Source organism: Patagioenas fasciata, chromosome 7 (assembly GCF_037038585.1).
Source record: "Patagioenas fasciata isolate bPatFas1 chromosome 7, bPatFas1.hap1, whole genome shotgun sequence".
In the NCBI taxonomy this organism is placed as follows: domain Eukaryota; kingdom Metazoa; phylum Chordata; class Aves; order Columbiformes; family Columbidae; genus Patagioenas; species Patagioenas fasciata.
The window spans coordinates 17,053,568-17,069,110 of record NC_092526.1 but is presented as its reverse complement, the minus strand read 5'-3'; the positions used below and the strand labels follow the sequence as shown (position 1 = coordinate 17,069,110).

The 15,543-nt window shown below is 40.6% G+C and overlaps 1 protein-coding gene across 2 annotated transcripts in view; it reads left to right on the top strand.

The window, feature by feature from the left end:
* The first annotated feature begins 90 nt into the window (after positions 1-90).
* USP37 (ubiquitin specific peptidase 37) overlaps positions 91-15,543 on the top strand; it is a 36,327-nt gene continuing 20,874 nt past the window's right edge. Inside the window, exons 1-13 of one of the 2 annotated variants that reach the window (XM_071810911.1) lie at positions 91-236; positions 1,106-1,262; positions 4,879-5,050; positions 5,595-5,695; positions 6,905-7,086; positions 7,436-7,510; positions 8,089-8,186; positions 9,707-9,791; positions 10,703-10,864; positions 11,319-11,450; positions 13,454-13,577; positions 13,821-14,026; positions 15,105-15,222. In XM_071810911.1, coding sequence (XP_071667012.1) covers positions 1,158-1,262; positions 4,879-5,050; positions 5,595-5,695; positions 6,905-7,086; positions 7,436-7,510; positions 8,089-8,186; positions 9,707-9,791; positions 10,703-10,864; positions 11,319-11,450; positions 13,454-13,577; positions 13,821-14,026; positions 15,105-15,222 — 1,560 coding nt within the window. In that variant the 5' untranslated portion in view covers positions 91-236; positions 1,106-1,157. Of the gene's footprint in view, positions 237-1,105; positions 1,314-4,878; positions 5,051-5,594; positions 5,696-6,904; positions 7,087-7,435; positions 7,511-8,088; positions 8,187-9,706; positions 9,792-10,702; positions 10,865-11,318; positions 11,451-13,453; positions 13,578-13,820; positions 14,027-15,104; positions 15,223-15,543 lie in introns of both variants that reach the window. The other variant, XM_065841066.2, reaches the window with a different exon arrangement.

Genomic DNA, 15,543 nt, shown 5'->3' with positions numbered 1-15,543 from the left:
GGGAGGTGACGGAGGCAAAATGGGCGGTTTCGGCGCATGCGCGCGCGCGCGCGCGGGCGGTCGCGGGGCGCATCGGGTAGAGCGCCACCGCCGTGCTGACGTAAGCGGGCGCGCGTGCGTCGCGCGGTGTCTCGCGCTGCTGGCCGGTTCCCGCCATCTGCCGCCGCCCCCCCTTCCCTCCCCTCCCCCCCGGGCCTCAGCCTGCCCAGCGGCGCCGGGGACGCACCGGGACGCAGGTACCGTGGCTCGGTCCCCCTGCCCCTCCTCCCACCCCTCACCGCGCCCGGTCGGGTGTCCCCCCTGCCGCGCGGCGCCTCCTCTCACAGCGGCCGGGTCCGGGGCGGCCATGGAGCGGCAGAGCGGGACGCGCTGCCCTCTCTCCCCGTCTCCCTGCCCGGGCGAGCGGCGGGGGCGTGGAGCCCCGCCCGGGAGCGGCGGGGTCGGAACGGGAGGGCAGCGGGGCCGCCACCGGACCGGGCTGGGAGCGGCAGCGGCGCCGGAATGCGGGCAGCGGGGGAGCCTCGACTGCGCTGCGCGCAGGCGCCACTTCATTCATTTTTTCTGGTTTCCATGTCACACACGCCCCGCCGTGCGCACCGGGAGCCCCCGGGGGGCGGGGGCCGCTTCTCGCACTGCTGAGCCGGTGGCTTTCCCGGGCGGAGCGGCAGCGCAGGAGGCACCGCCGCCCCGGGAGCCCCTGCCGGGCCCGCCAGGTGACTGACCAGCAGGTCCCGTCGGAATACAGCTCCTTGTCTCTCTCAGGCTTCCCCGAAACTTCTGTTTCTGTCTCTTACCGACTGTCCTCAAGCACCTTTTTTTCCCCCCCACTTAAATCGGTTGCAGTTGCTTTAAGGTTTTACCAGAACATTTGTGTCCAGGTCGAGTCCGTTCACTGTTCAGTGGTGAGGAATCAGGACGTTGCTGCCCGAACTGGGAGATATTTTATTGATCTATGTCTCCTTTGCTTGTGTCTAACTCTCCTTCACTGTGTTTAAAAATACCAGTGAAGCAGTTCTGCTGAGCTTCTACAGAAACTTGAAGTCATGCTTATATTTTTCTGTAGATTCTTTGGCAAGCCTAGTTATGAATTTCTCCTTTTTAACAGGTGTTTAAGGCAGAGTACGCTTACCCTGGTGAGCTCTTTCCTGTGAATAAGCATGGCTCCGCTAAAGGTGCACGGACCTGTCCGGATGCGCAGCATGCAGACTGGGATTACAAAATGGAAAGAAGGGAGCTTTGAAATTGTGGAGAAGGACAACAAAGTGAGTCTAGTGGTTCACTACAATGTTGGAGGAATTCCAAAGACGTTTCAGGTACACCAAATATTAAGGCTTTTGTTTGAGCAGTGCATGGATCGTGCTCTTTTGTGAACAGCTGTCCTCTTCAGGCTATTAAGTGTCACGCAAACTTCCCTCTGTCACTGTTTCTTGTTCCACATTTCCTGAACACTAATCCATTTGTATAACTCTCCTGTAAATTATTCATGTGTATTGTTAAAGGATCTGCCAAGGTTGACATCAAGATAGCACTAAATGGGAAGAACCAAAAAAGCAGAGAAAAGTCACCAAAGTATGTAGTATCGTGGGTCACATGATCAGATTTTTGGGATGTGTAGCCTTTCTGTTACTCGTACATTTGCAGAATCCAGAGGTGAAGATCTTGAATGCTTTGTACTAGCAGTTTTTCTTGCTGTTAATGATGTTAACACGCTTATCACCTCTTGGTTGTTTATACAAGACTCTGCAGAACAGCAGTTGTTGCAGTTTTACGTATTAAATAAGCCGGGCAGTGTGGTTTCCTTACCGGGAGAGTGATGCAGATTGCTGTTGAAGATTCTCCTACTTTTCTGCTTGTTGCCTTTTTTTCATTCTGTAGTTGTCTTCAGCTCAGTCTTCCTATGTTTTGTGCAAAACACCCCAAACTGAAAGAATGTTAAGCAGTGTTTTTCTCTAAGAAATTTCTGTCTGATTTTAAAATACACAGAAGACAGAAGAGCAGTTGGAAGAAAAAGTAAATCCTAACTTATTTAGCAACTTCATAACAGCCTAAACTGATCTAAATGTTGGCTTCTGCTTTTTCGTACCACAGTTGTTTTTCAGCAGTAGTCTTCACCAGACCTTTCTCTGAGCCATTTATTTCTGTGTGCGGACTTGGTGAAAAAAGTTCACTTTATTTTTGAAACATCAGGTTTTGCTGCCTTAGTGTGCTGAAAAGTCTCAGCAAAGAATCTGTCAGCCTGTGTTAGAATCAAGACGAGAGAAAATCATTAGCTGTGGGTAGTTCCTACCTGTGTTACTGCAGACTTGAAAAGAATCGTCTGTCTCCTCCTGCATGATGCTGTGTCTGCGTATTTTAATCCAGCATCGGACCGTGTTGCTTCTGGGCCACATTCTCTTCTTCCCGTCATACCTTCTCTGGGTGCTTGTTCTCACATGCTTCTTTCTGCCTGGGTGAGCATTAACGTGGCATGGCAGTGACCCGAAAGGTGGTTCCACAGGGAGGATGAGCCTGCAGAACTACTAACCATGGCCTAAAGGGGCAGGTTTTTCTCCCAACCTCTCACATCTGATGGCTCTGGCACTCATCAGATCTCTCCATGGGCTCAGTGGAGGGTTTTCACACGAATTAACTCATGGAAGGGGCCAAACGCAAGATCTGGTGCGAGGGGTGATACGGGACAGTGCAGCTAGCAATACAGCAAAGGAGGAGTAGGAAATGAGCAGCCGCATCTTTAAGCTAATTATTTTTGTTTGGATGGAGATTATTTTCCAGCAGGATTTGCTTTCTGGTCCCGTTCGTCTTGAAGCAACACAGACACCAGCATGGGAGTGTTGGTGGGAGTGAGCAGCAGGCAGGGACCCACCTGCCCTTGTGCCACTGGCTTGTGCCTGAGTGTAGCTTGTGTGAGCCAGCCTTGGTCCCTCCCAGCGCTCTTCTGTGCTGCTGCAGGCATGACAGATATCTGATAATTCTGCTTTAGAAGTGTGTTCTCTCTCTCTCTCTTTTCTTTTTTTTTCTTTGACAAGTCACTCAGGGAGAGCTGTGAGTGATTTTTTTCTACTTTTTTTGCTTTTCTGTAATAGCGCATTTGGATGAGTCCAGGGCTATGTTTCTTTCTAGCGTGACTGGTGTGTCATCAAATTTCTATGTCAGATGTTAAGTTTTAGTGATGTTTCAAAGCTTTGAAGAAGTTGTTCTAGGTGCTAGATATGTATTAAGAGAAATATTTGATTTACTCTCATCTCCGAAGACTTTGTAACACTGGCTGGGTCATAACAAGTGCATGGAGAGTGTGGATGGAGCCCTCTCATGATAGCATTTTGAGTTGAAATAGCTTGTTTTGCACTGAGATGGTGAAGTGACTGTGATCAATTTCCATTGGGCTCAATATTTTAAGAGAGGATGAAAAATGTGGAGCCCTCTTTTCAATTCTCAAGTCTTTGAAGACTTTTTAGCTTATATTAAAAAAAAGGTAAGGCACAAGTAAACAAAACACAAAACAAAACAACAAAAAACCCCATCCCCCACCAAAAAGAAACCCAAACCACAAGGATTGAGAACAAAATATTTCAGAATTGTAGTTTTCCTGGCAAAATAAACCCTTAGTTTCTGATCGAGATGATTTTCTAGCCTCTCTTATAAATGGCTGTTGTGTCTAGGTTGGCTTTCCAAGAAGCTAGAGATCTGCATGGAAAAAAGAAATCTCACTTTCATATACCTGAACAAATTTAAACAAAAACTGGGAATAATTGTTATTTTTAAAATTGTGTATAATTTGAAGGAGACAGGGCAGATTCTAGAGCAATGTATTGTGAAACTTTGGTATCAGAGTGTAACTCATGTTCATGTCTATTAATTCAACATCATTATTTAGACCAGTATGGTGGCAGTGTGCAGGTCAGGCCAAATTAGGAGAAGACTACAATCTGCTGGGCAGTATTTTTCTCCCTCCTGAGTGGTGCCAGTGGTTGTGGTTTCCGGTCTTGTATAAAGTGTTGGGTACAGCAATGTGCTGGGGTGGGGGTTGTTGTGTAGCTGGTGCCTGGTCTTAGGTTAGGCTAAAGAAATGGCAGCAAAATGAAGAATTAAGCAAAAAAGGACAAGGCAGTTGAAACTGAGAATACGTTTAGGTATGTGTTGTCAAATGTCTATGCAGCCTGCAGATGTGAGAGATTCTTTTGCTGCTTCTGCTTTAGGAGTTACCTTCAACCTGCATGGATAGTAGAGCCTTTACTGAACAGCCATTTCTTATAGATTGCTTAACATGAAATAAAAATTAAGTAATGATACAACAAAGTAGCAGTGACATCATTAGGGAGCACTAATTATTATAAAAATTATTCTTGCATTTGACCAGAATGCTGAAAATTTTGCCACCTTTTAGTTGTTATAATGTTGTATATAGATTGTGTTTTTTATTGACTTACTCCCTAAGCAATTTTTTTTAAGCTATATCAAATCTGTCTTCCCTGAGGGCAAATTATGAAGTGAGTAGAAGTTTGTAGTTAATGTTGAAAACTCTCCCCATCTTGAGTTATATTTAAACTTGATGTGGAATTTTCAGGCAGCTAAATGGGACTGTATGAAGCTCTTATTCCTTTGCATTCAAAAATGTCGCACTTGATAGCAAAGCAAGCTTCAATAATTTTATCCAGTAATATAGGGAGTGTTGAGCCATAGTGATGTTGTCTGTTCTGTCAGCTTCCCGGATCACTGATTGCAGTAATTCCATGAGGCTTAGTCTTTGCTCAGAATTGAGCAGGGGAAGTGTTTCAGTGCAAGCGCTTCTAACCCTCTCTATTTGAAGTGTTTTGAGTTTGTAAGTATTTTACCCTTTTAAAAATGAATTTATGTTTATAGTCACCTTCTTGTTTTCAGCTAAGCCATAACATTAAAACTGTGACCTTACGACCAAATGGTAGAAAACTGTGCTGCCTGATGCTAACACTAAAGGATACCAGCTTCCTGACAATTGATAAGGTACCATTTAAAGATGCAAATGAAATGCGGATGTATTTGGATGCAGTTCATCAAGACAGGGTTCATACTGGTGAGTCGAATTGTTGTAAATCGTATTGATAACAGTTTGAAGAGGGATTGGTGCTGTGTTTTCTTCTTTTCATCTTTAGCCATTTTGTCCTCCTTGCATTACTGACTTTCTTTGCGTTTGTATAAATGCTTCTTTCTGGCCTTGAACCCCAGTTTTTGTTATATACCTTTCTCATATTGTCATGTTGAACAATAAGCAGAGCTTAAACATGTAGGAATCGTTTATGTTGTAACTATATTGGTATTTGAAAAACTCTTGTCTGTTTACTACACATGCATAGCCTCTTTCCTTTTTATTTTTCCCTCAAGTTTATTTTGTTCTTTTTAATGGTACTAACCTTATTGACAACTAGGCAAATGGCCATTCTGAGGAATTTCCATAAACACATGCTTATGTCTGTGCACTCAGAATATTGTCCTGTCTGTTGGCAAGAAATCTAATGTGTCCCTTCCAAAATCAAATCTAGCTAAATAACGTCTTACAAGTAAGAATGCCAATCGGTTAAATGCCAATCAAATCAAATGTTGTGTAATTTTCCTGTCAGCTGGGAAACCCTCTCAGGGATCTGGCAGCTTTGGAGGTGTGCTGGGCAGCAGGACCACGCACAAGGAAGCTAACAGGCAATTCTCTTACATGGAGAACCAGGTTTGTTTACATGCTCAAATTGTTCCTCTCCTCTAATTTTATTTCATTCATTTCCTCTTATTGTATGTTGTAATATTTTGCATCCAAACTTCTTGTAACCTGGAGGACTTGGGAGCAGATGTATAAGAGAGGTTAGCATGTGTGTCTTGCTCGCGAGGAGGTACATATTCTGTGTGAAGAAGAAAGGTCAGTGTCTGACCTGGAAGACAGAATATGTTCTTCATGCTGAGCTGTCAGGCCAAGAAGAAGCAGAAAGAGGGAAAGTACGTGATTAAGACTTGCTTCTCACATAGTTTGGAATGTATCTTTGTTTATACTGAACACCTTACGTAGCAGCTGAATATGTTATCGTCAGCATAGGTCTTAATGAGTTTAGCAGATGTTGGCCAAATGCATATGTTGAAAAGCTGCTGACCCAGTTTTGTATCAGAATAAAGTTACTGAATTTGTGGCATCCTGCTCAGGTTTTTATGTAAATTTTGCAGATGTCTCCCTAAAGTGCTTTTCCTTCGTCCTGTATAACACAGATTTCATGGTGTATCTGCTGGCCTTAATTTGCATTATTATCTGTGTGAATACACTTGTATTACCACCCTCCGGGATAATATTTTGTACATTGTCCCAAAACAAATTTACATATTGCTTAAAGACAATCTCACAGTAAAAACTCTGAGGCTCTGTATACAGCGCTAAGATTAGACATGTTTAGTTTTCAAGTTGAAAATTGACCAGCATTCCTTAGTCAACCGACTGTTAGCTGTTTCCACTATACTACATGGGGTGCTTACGTGGCCCGAGGCTGTCAGGACACTCTTCTAATTGTGTGGTTTTTAATATGGCTTTTTTTTTTTTTCCTAATACTACCTGGGGTTGATCTGGAGATAGGTATGAGTCATGCTTTAATATCTAAGCGTGTCAAGGAGATTTTAAAAGCTGAAGTTCAACTGACTTAGTATTGGAAAACAAGAAAGTCAATTGGTTACTTCAGTAGAGTTTTCTGTCTGTTGCTTGCATAGATACAGTCAGAGTTTTACCTCCAGTCTAATTAGTGTTAAAGTCTCTTAATCTAATACAAGTAGCATTTTTGTGCTTTTGGATGCCAAACTGTAACAAGTAGAACAGTGGTGTAAATACTAGTGTAGACTGAAGATGGTCACAGTTTTCACTGTCTGGGTTGTCTCCCTGCCCCCTTCCACTTGGGCTTTTCAGACTCCTCCCAAAAGAGTCACTGTGGAAAGTAAGGAGGAAAATCCCTTTCGCAAGGTGCTGGGTACCCCAGCGAGAGCCTCTGTTAAGAACTCCGCTGGAACTGGAGCATCGAGCAACAGGGTGAACATTTCAGCATCTCCTGCATCATCAGCTCCTCACAGAACAGGCCTGTTGGAGAATCGGTAGGAGTGTTATCTTCTTATTATGATATTGCTAAACTTTAGCTCTTTATAGAGCTGCAGGTAGAACTTGGTACAACTAAAGTAGGACCAGAATATATTTCTTCCTCTGGTTTTGCTATTACTTTTAACAGGATGTTAATATGTGCTTTTCTAGCCTCTGGCTGGTACTGGCACTAATGTAAGAGTTAGGCAGACCAAATTCTTCTCTGTATGCTATGTTATAAAAGTGGGGTTTGTGGAAGATAGGTACAAAATGTGCAGAAAGCCTTGAGGAGTTCTGTTCATTTGGAAGAGGATCGTTTACTAGCCTTTCTGAAAGAATGACCACTTCAAAAATTTTTGTCATCAGTGAAAAGAGGAAAAGAACACAACCGCCTGCTTCAGAAATGAGTGAAGACTATCCCAAAGAGAATGATTCTTCAACGTAAGTAACCGTGGTTTCTAATTTCTGATTTAAACTCTTTGTTCATTTGTAAAGGTAATTTTTTCTGAAAAGAATGCCTGGGTATTTCCTTTCTCAGCAACATGGTACAGACCAGCCACTGGTGAACTTCTGAACACAGTGGGTGCTTGGAACAGCATTTGCATTCAGGATTAATGTGGGAAATACAACCTGCTCCAGCAGTTTATTTGCAGGAACTGGCACGTGCAGATTTTGTGTAATCAGTTTAGTCAGGACTGTTGTATGTACCATATGTGTATAGCAGTAGGTGCCTTCTTTAATGAAGTCACCTTGCTTTGAGCCCTTTCAAAACCAAATTCATAAAGGGAAATAGCCATTTAGAGAATAAGCTCTGTGTGTTTGAAATCAGATTTAATCATAAGTAAGGAGGCTTGTTTAAATGAATTGCTTAAACTTATCTGCAAGTAAAGTTTAATTGTTTCATAGTCGAATATTAAAGGTGATAGCAGTGAAATGTTTTAAAATAAGTTGTAAATATCAAGTAGGAACATCCTTCATCTTCTATAACTTCACTGACTTCCACTATTGTTTATCTGTAGGAATAATAAAGCCTTGAGTGATCCAGCTTGGAAGTACTTAAACAGCAGCAGAGAGAAACAGTTGAATCTGAAGCAGGCAGAGGAAAATAGGACATCAGGTAAAAAAATAAAAGTAAAGCCAAATGACACCTGACTTTGACCAGTATGGTTTTTCCCCTTTGATACTAGTTTTGAAAGTTGCTGCAGAGATGGTTTTCCTTATCTGCTTTCCCTGTCCCACTAGCTTTCTTGCTTCCTATAGAGCCATACATGAGATGCAAACGACTTCCATTTTCAAAGGCTGTCCTGCTGTAGCATGACCCTGACCTTTATACTTGGGTGCTGCTGCCAGCCCATGGACTGGCTTGTTTGAAAACTCAACAAGCAGCTTCAAACTTTGCTCCAAGCTGCCCTTCCCCTTGGGAGGGGATTTCTGGAAACACCTAAGGATTTCCATGTTGCTCTCTTTCTCGTTTAATTTTAAGGCTCTGCTTTTCTATTGATGCCCACATTAATTGTAGGCTGTTTTTTGTGCTGAAAACGAATACTGTTTGCTTTTGTTTCTTTATCTCATTGCCAGAACGTAGAGGAGGAACTCTTTGGGGCCAGGACTTTTGTTCTGTTTGTATCACCACCATACTGGTGTGCGGCAAGGTTTTATTGACAATATAGAAATAACAACAATATGTACATAAGCTAGTAAGCAGCATCATTCTTCGGTTTTACTGCTAAATACTGAGCTGCTTTCCCCATAAAGGGAAATACATTCAGGATTTTGTTTTTATGGGAAATGTTGCTGAATGCATTCTTTATTTAGTGCAGCTCTGATGGCACAGACATGTTGCTGGAGGAGCCAGTAAGGTGAATGTTGATCTCTGAATGAAAATCTGCTTTGTTCTTTAGAGTTAAAATTAGAATCTGTCAGTGTGTACCTGCAATTTCAGGTAACAGTATTGCAAACTTTTTTCACATAGCTGCATTTTTTCGAGGCTGCATGGCTCAAACCACTTCAAGCAGGGATAGAAGCAAATGTTTATTCATTATCCAGCCTAAATTATACTGTGATTTACTGTAATAGATTTTTTTATTTACTCTTGAGAGCATGTTTTTTAGGTGGCACCATTTGAGGCATTAGAGTCTCAGGATCTGACACTATGATATAAGAACAATAAAAGAATCATATTTTGCTCCAAGCACATAGTAATTTACAGTGGAATTTGGAGTGGGAAAAGAAACTTTTCACTTCTGCGTATTTGCCTTGAATATTGAGAGCACTGTATTGGAAATCACTAGTGGGCTTTCTGTTATGTATCCTGTATATTTGAACAAGAAGTGGATATTTATTACCTTTCAGACAGTTAGGACCATTCAATGACTTGTTAATGTTCACATTGCTATTTAGAATTGATGGAGATTATGGTAATAAATTAAATTGAAACTGCAGTGTGCCTCTGCTTACATATTATTATTTGCGTTAGTACGTCTAGGTATGTGTGTTATACTTTCCCAGCCAATCCTGTAAAACAGTATTTGAAGATTTTTAAACATGTTGACTAAATACTTTTCAGCCAGTTTTATATCATATAAATAGCTGAGTTACCTGCAATAATATGACCTGCCTCTCTCTTTGTTTTTCAAGGTATTTTACCACTGCAGTCATCGTCCTTTTATGGTAGTCGGTCCTCATCAAAAGAGTACTCCACGGGCAGTTCTACCCTGGACAGGTAGGACTGATTCGCTGGCATGAGAGTTCTTTCCCAGAAATTAGGATCTTCTGTTTCTTGTGTGTTTATCATGTGCTATGTAGCTTATATGCATAAAATGAGTATATATATATATATATATATATAAAATCATTTTTTTTCCCAGGAGTGCAATCTAGGTATTCAGTGTGGCTACAATTGCTGTAGTTAAATCTGCAAACTCCAGTTACTGCTTGCAATAGATAGACTTTCTAAAATCTCTCAAGTCTGTTATAGTCATTTTGAGTGACTGATACAAATTATATCTAAGCTCTAGATGGTTCAAATTATATATAAGCTCTGGAATTTTAGACTGAATCTCTGCTTCATTTTTCCCAAGTAGATAGATGGCATGAAACCCTCTATTTTAGTAACACTGAATCATACTGAGGTTGAGATTTTTCTGTGTTAGATGCTGTGCAATCAGACTGTCAGTCTCTGGCTTACATAGGTGAGATACAAGATCAAGGAAAAAAAGAAGCATTGTCCACTCTTTACACATGAGGGACTGAGGTCCAGAGTGATTAAGTTACAAGAAATAGGCTGAAAATGAAAACTGTGGCCCAGATGTGAGTTTTAAGTTTATCTTAGAAGTGGTGATCTCACGCTACATGATCGTTCTTTCTCTCATCATACGGTGTGGGGAATTGTTAGATATCTTAAAGACAAAAGAATGCATGCACACCTGTAGATGTAACAAAACTTAACCAAAGCATTTAAGTGCTCTGGAAAAAATTCTCTCACACCTCTTTTGCATTATAATGCATGCCAGTTATCTTGTGTGGCTTTACCAGTCCTTGTCTTCTATAGTGATACAATTTCAGTGTCACGGACTATAGGTGTTTAAGGAATAGCATTAGAAATCTTACATTTTTTGTACTTTATGTTTTTAGGTCTAGTGCATCCAGCCAGACCTCTTCAGCCAAAAGGAGCCTGGGGTTTCTTTCTCAGCCTGCCCCTCTTTCTGTTAAAAAAATGAGATCTAATCAAGATTACACAGGGTGGAACAAACCCCGAGTGCCACTTTCCACACATCCTCAACAACAATTACAAGGGTGAATTTAATTTTCTTTATCTAGCGTACACACTTTGGTCATCATGACGTGAACATTCTAGTTATAATTATTTAATAAAAACCATCCTGAAATTAGTGAACACTGAGACAGGGAACACTTTTCCTAGTTTGGAAAATATGTATTCTTAAATTCACTTCCTGAGAATTTTAGAGATGTAATAATTTCAGGTAATTAGTGTTGCTTTTGCAATCAATTTCTCTATCTTATATATGCACACACACTTTTAAAAATTTTGATCATAAAAACTCATGGGTTCCTAAGCGATAAACGCAATGTCCTGTGAGTTTTCCGTGTAGTTTGAAGGTAGAGGGCAGCTCCAATAAGAAACTGTGGGGAGTGGCTGGGGTGAATGTCCCAAATGTTAGTAGTGCTGTGTTTAACACTGGTGTGTTGACACATTCACATACGTACCAATGAATCTTCTTTTTTTCAGATTTTCAAACTTGGGAAACACCTGCTATATGAATGCCATTCTACAGTCGTTGTTTTCAATTCAATCTTTTGCTAATGATCTGCTCAAGCAGGGTATCCCATGGAAAAAAATTCCACTCAATGCACTTATCAGGTAAAAGTCACTTTCTGGGAAGGATATTTTCTCTTTCATTACTGATAAACTAGTTTTGTAATACTGAAACACCTTTGTAGAGAGTAATTTGCATGTGTAGCTAATAAAATAAATTTCGGAGTATTTTGGAGTTTTACTTTAGACAAAAGAAGTAGACTTAAAAATTGCAATGCTGAGTTACAGGCAGTCTTCTATATCTTCTGCTGTATTTCTAGTGGCAGAGAAAAATGCTTTGGTAGACAATGCAAGAAAACTGCAGAATAAATAGATGCAGAGTAACTTATTTTTAAAACATTACTAGGTAGGGTTTAAGCTGGTCACTAACTTCACCTGGTATGTGAGGACTTAAGCCTTTTTGGAAAATATCCTTTGTCTAGTACCTGTTGAGAGTGTTCTAATTCTGCAGTTCTGAGTTCTTAATCTGTTTCTAAATTCAGCTGAACTCTCAGTTCAGTCAGACTTCATGCCAAGAAACTGCAAAGGTTTCTGTAATATGTAAAACTCTTTTCTTTTTGAAATTTTAAATTCCTGTGCCATTCAGATTCCTTGGTGTGTCTATCAGAAAGGGAAACTGCTGTTTGTACCACACTCTACCATTTGGAATTTTTATGATATGTGCTTTTTTTGTACCTCATGTCTTTTCTCTTACTAAACAAGATGCAGGATTATCAGAGCCATTTCTGTTTCCATTTCATAGTCTTTTCTGTCTTTCGGGGTAATTTCTACTTTTGCTGTGTCTTCTTGAACTCTTCCTATGCTGCTCAGGTTCAGAGGTTGTTCCCTGTGCCCTTTGAAATGTTCTTTCCCTAATTTTTGCGAAAAGACCTCTGCAGCTCGTGCCTCATATACCTGGTGGCAAACGGTGTGGGCAGAGCTTGTGCCACAGGACCTGCGCTGAGAGGGGGCAGCAGGTGGTCTGGGGCCCGAGTAAAGTCAGAGCTGATACTTGGACTCTGTTGGTTTGGGTATGGGCACTTGATCCCACGTGATGAATGATTTTCTGTTTGAAAAGCAGTTGCCTATCAACCGCTTTCTGGTGAAAAAGGTGTCTTTCCCAACATGCTTCACCGAGCGGTTGTGGATGGAGGGTTAGGAGAGCACATGCTGTTACTATAGCTCAGCAGAGCAGCAGAAACTGGCGGAGCTGCAGTAAACTGATCATATTCTTTTGATCACTGGGGATTAGTTGTTGGTCTGGGGTGGGAGGGGATTGCACAGGTATTTTCTGTCTCTTGTGTGTGTGTGTGATGGGACATGACATCTTCCTGTCTCCCTCCCATGTATTTACTGTGGCTGAAACTGTTGTGCTTGGAATATACTGGGTGTGTATTTCCTATGAAATTGTAAAGCAGTTGTAAAAGATCGGGAAATCACAGTAACTGAAAGGCAAAGGTAAAGTCAATTTGAACGGTTTTTAAATAAATTTACCAGTAACACTAAATGTAGCTTCAACCAATTAATTCCTCATAGCTCTTTTGGCTACAGCTGTTTTTCACTCTGATGTGATGTTTTACTGCCAGGAGGAGGAAAGCTTGAAACTGAGTGGAAATTTTAAAATTAAGAGAAAAAAAAGAGAAACCTGTCTGACCATGCAGGTTGAATTTAATGATTTTGTGTTGCTTATTTTGGCGCCATGTGATTTCTTATCTCCTATCAGTACAAATATTTTCAAAAAGCGTTGTGGGTTTTTTTCTTATTGTAAAAGATAGAACAGAAATAAGTTTATAGAACTTTATAAGACTCTTCTCTTTACCTTAAAAGACTGTGGAATATTTTTTTTTTCATTTGGGTCCTGTTCCAATGATGGCCTCAAATGAGATTACAGAATACTTGAAGTGGAAAAGGTTAATTATATATGAGATATTTTCATATAGAACCCATAAACCACTTATCACAGGAGAAAAGCTTTTAGAGATTCAGGTTCTTAAAATGAGGCATCATGAGTTTTATTTCTCTAAAGTCCTGCAAAGGCAATCAGTGTTTCATTACATTGACTTCTGCAGGCGTTTTGCCCATCTGCTTGCTAAAAAGGATGTCTGCAGCCCTGAGGTCAAGAAAGAACTGCTCAAGAAGGTGAAAAGCGCCATTTCGGCTACTGCAGAGAGATTTTCTGGGTACATGCAGAACGTAAGTACCGTGTTGTCTAGAAACAATTATGTGTATTTTGTTCAGTGTTTGGACTGCATCGAACTCACGTCAAGCTTCAACTGTTTGACAGTGACTTGAGCTTTTGATCGAATGATGAGCAGAACTGTCTTATTATTGCTGAATGCAATGAACTAAAACATAATTTCCCCAGTCTGTGTGTGTTTGAGAGCAGGATGCTGAATGAAGTTGTACAAAATCACTTTGAGTTTGCCCCATTTCTAGGATGCACACGAATTCTTGAGCCAGTGTCTAGATCAGCTGAAGGAGGACATGGAAAAGTTAAACAAAACTTGGAAGAGTGAGCCAGTCCCTAATGAAGATAACTCCCCCGGACGGACTTCTGATGACCTCTCAGCCACCAAAGTTTATACGTGTCCGGTTATCAGTAACTTGGAGTTTGAGGTTCAGCATTCTATCATTTGCAAAACGTGAGTATGCTTGAAAGCTTTTCTCATTTGTACTTTAAAAGACAGGAAAGTGTTTCCATCTTATATGACTTCATCTGGAGGCTATAACTAGAACTAAGAACTATCTTTTTCCAAAGCTAGATATTTAGAAAATATTCTGCAGTCTAGAAATGCTGTAAACCTCACACCACACTGCTCCTGCTACAGGCCTTCTTTGAACAGTCTCGATCCGTTTAGTTCCTCATTACATATCCAGTGGAAAGTTTCTATGCTGTGCTTTTTGCATACTGGTTGTATGAAAATAAGCAGAAAAGGGGGTTTCAGCCAAGTAATGTTTCCTCTCAAAAAAAAAAATTGGAAGCCATGGTTTTTATTAATTCTTTCCCAAGGCCTTCCGGGGCATGGCATTTTCTTCTGTCTCTGTAGGTTATTGTGGAAAAACGGTGTAAACCAGTGTGTCTGGCCATTTGTTGAGTATGAGCTGTGCAGCAGATTTCCCTACGGGATGTTTGCATTCCACTGAGTTGTCGTGAACACAGATATTTGGGAATATTACTTTGTGTGTACTCCATTTGTTCCCTAAAATAATTAGAAGTAAATTGCGTGCAGGTAATAATTATTGAAAATAATGGTTGTAGGGTCTTTTTTTTTTAATTAAAAAAAAGTGTAAGAAAATTGAGATTTCTTTTTAGATGGACCCTGGTTTGTTTCTGAAAACAGTCTGAAAGTACTTCTAGGCTTTCCCTTCTTATGAACTGGGCTGACTTATTTTCTCCTGAGAACACTGACTAAGACATGTTCTGCTCCATAGCAGTCACTTTGATTTCCTGTATACCTGATCACTTGTTTCTCCAAAGCAATCTGTGTTTTTTTGTTCTCACCCTTCCAAAAATGTTTCTTGCAATTTCTAAAGCATCAAAGTGAAATCTCAACATTCGACTTGGTAATAAACATCAAACAGTTTCACTTTTGTGAGTAAAATAGATCAATGAAGGGGCATATATTTACTGGGAAGTTATTTTAGCCTAAAAAATCTTAAGTTGCCATTAATTTCAAGTATATTTTTTGTCAGACTTACATAAACATGTTTCTTTTTCAGATGTGGTGAAACAGTCACCAAACGAGAACAGTTTAATGACCTCTCCATTGACCTTCCTCGAAGAAAGAAATTGCTTCCTTCTCGATCAATTCAGGATTCTCTTGACCTCTTTTTTCGGGTATATAGTTTTGGGGTTGTCTTTATTCACTATGGAGTAGGTGTAGATTCTTTATCATATGGAAATTTTGATTGCGTAGCTGATTATTAGTTTCTGTGACAGTAGTTGCAGACATGTGAAATAATTAACTTTTCATTCTTTTGAGATTTGGACTTTTAACAGTACACAGGAGTTTCTTATTGTAAAATATTGTGATAAAATAACTAATCCTTACAATACTGCTATGAAATAGGCAAACTTCCCCATTTTGTGATGGAAGAGTTGAGACAAAGGAGAGGAGGGAGGCAGTCAGATTGAGACAGTCACTCAGGAATTCCTGTT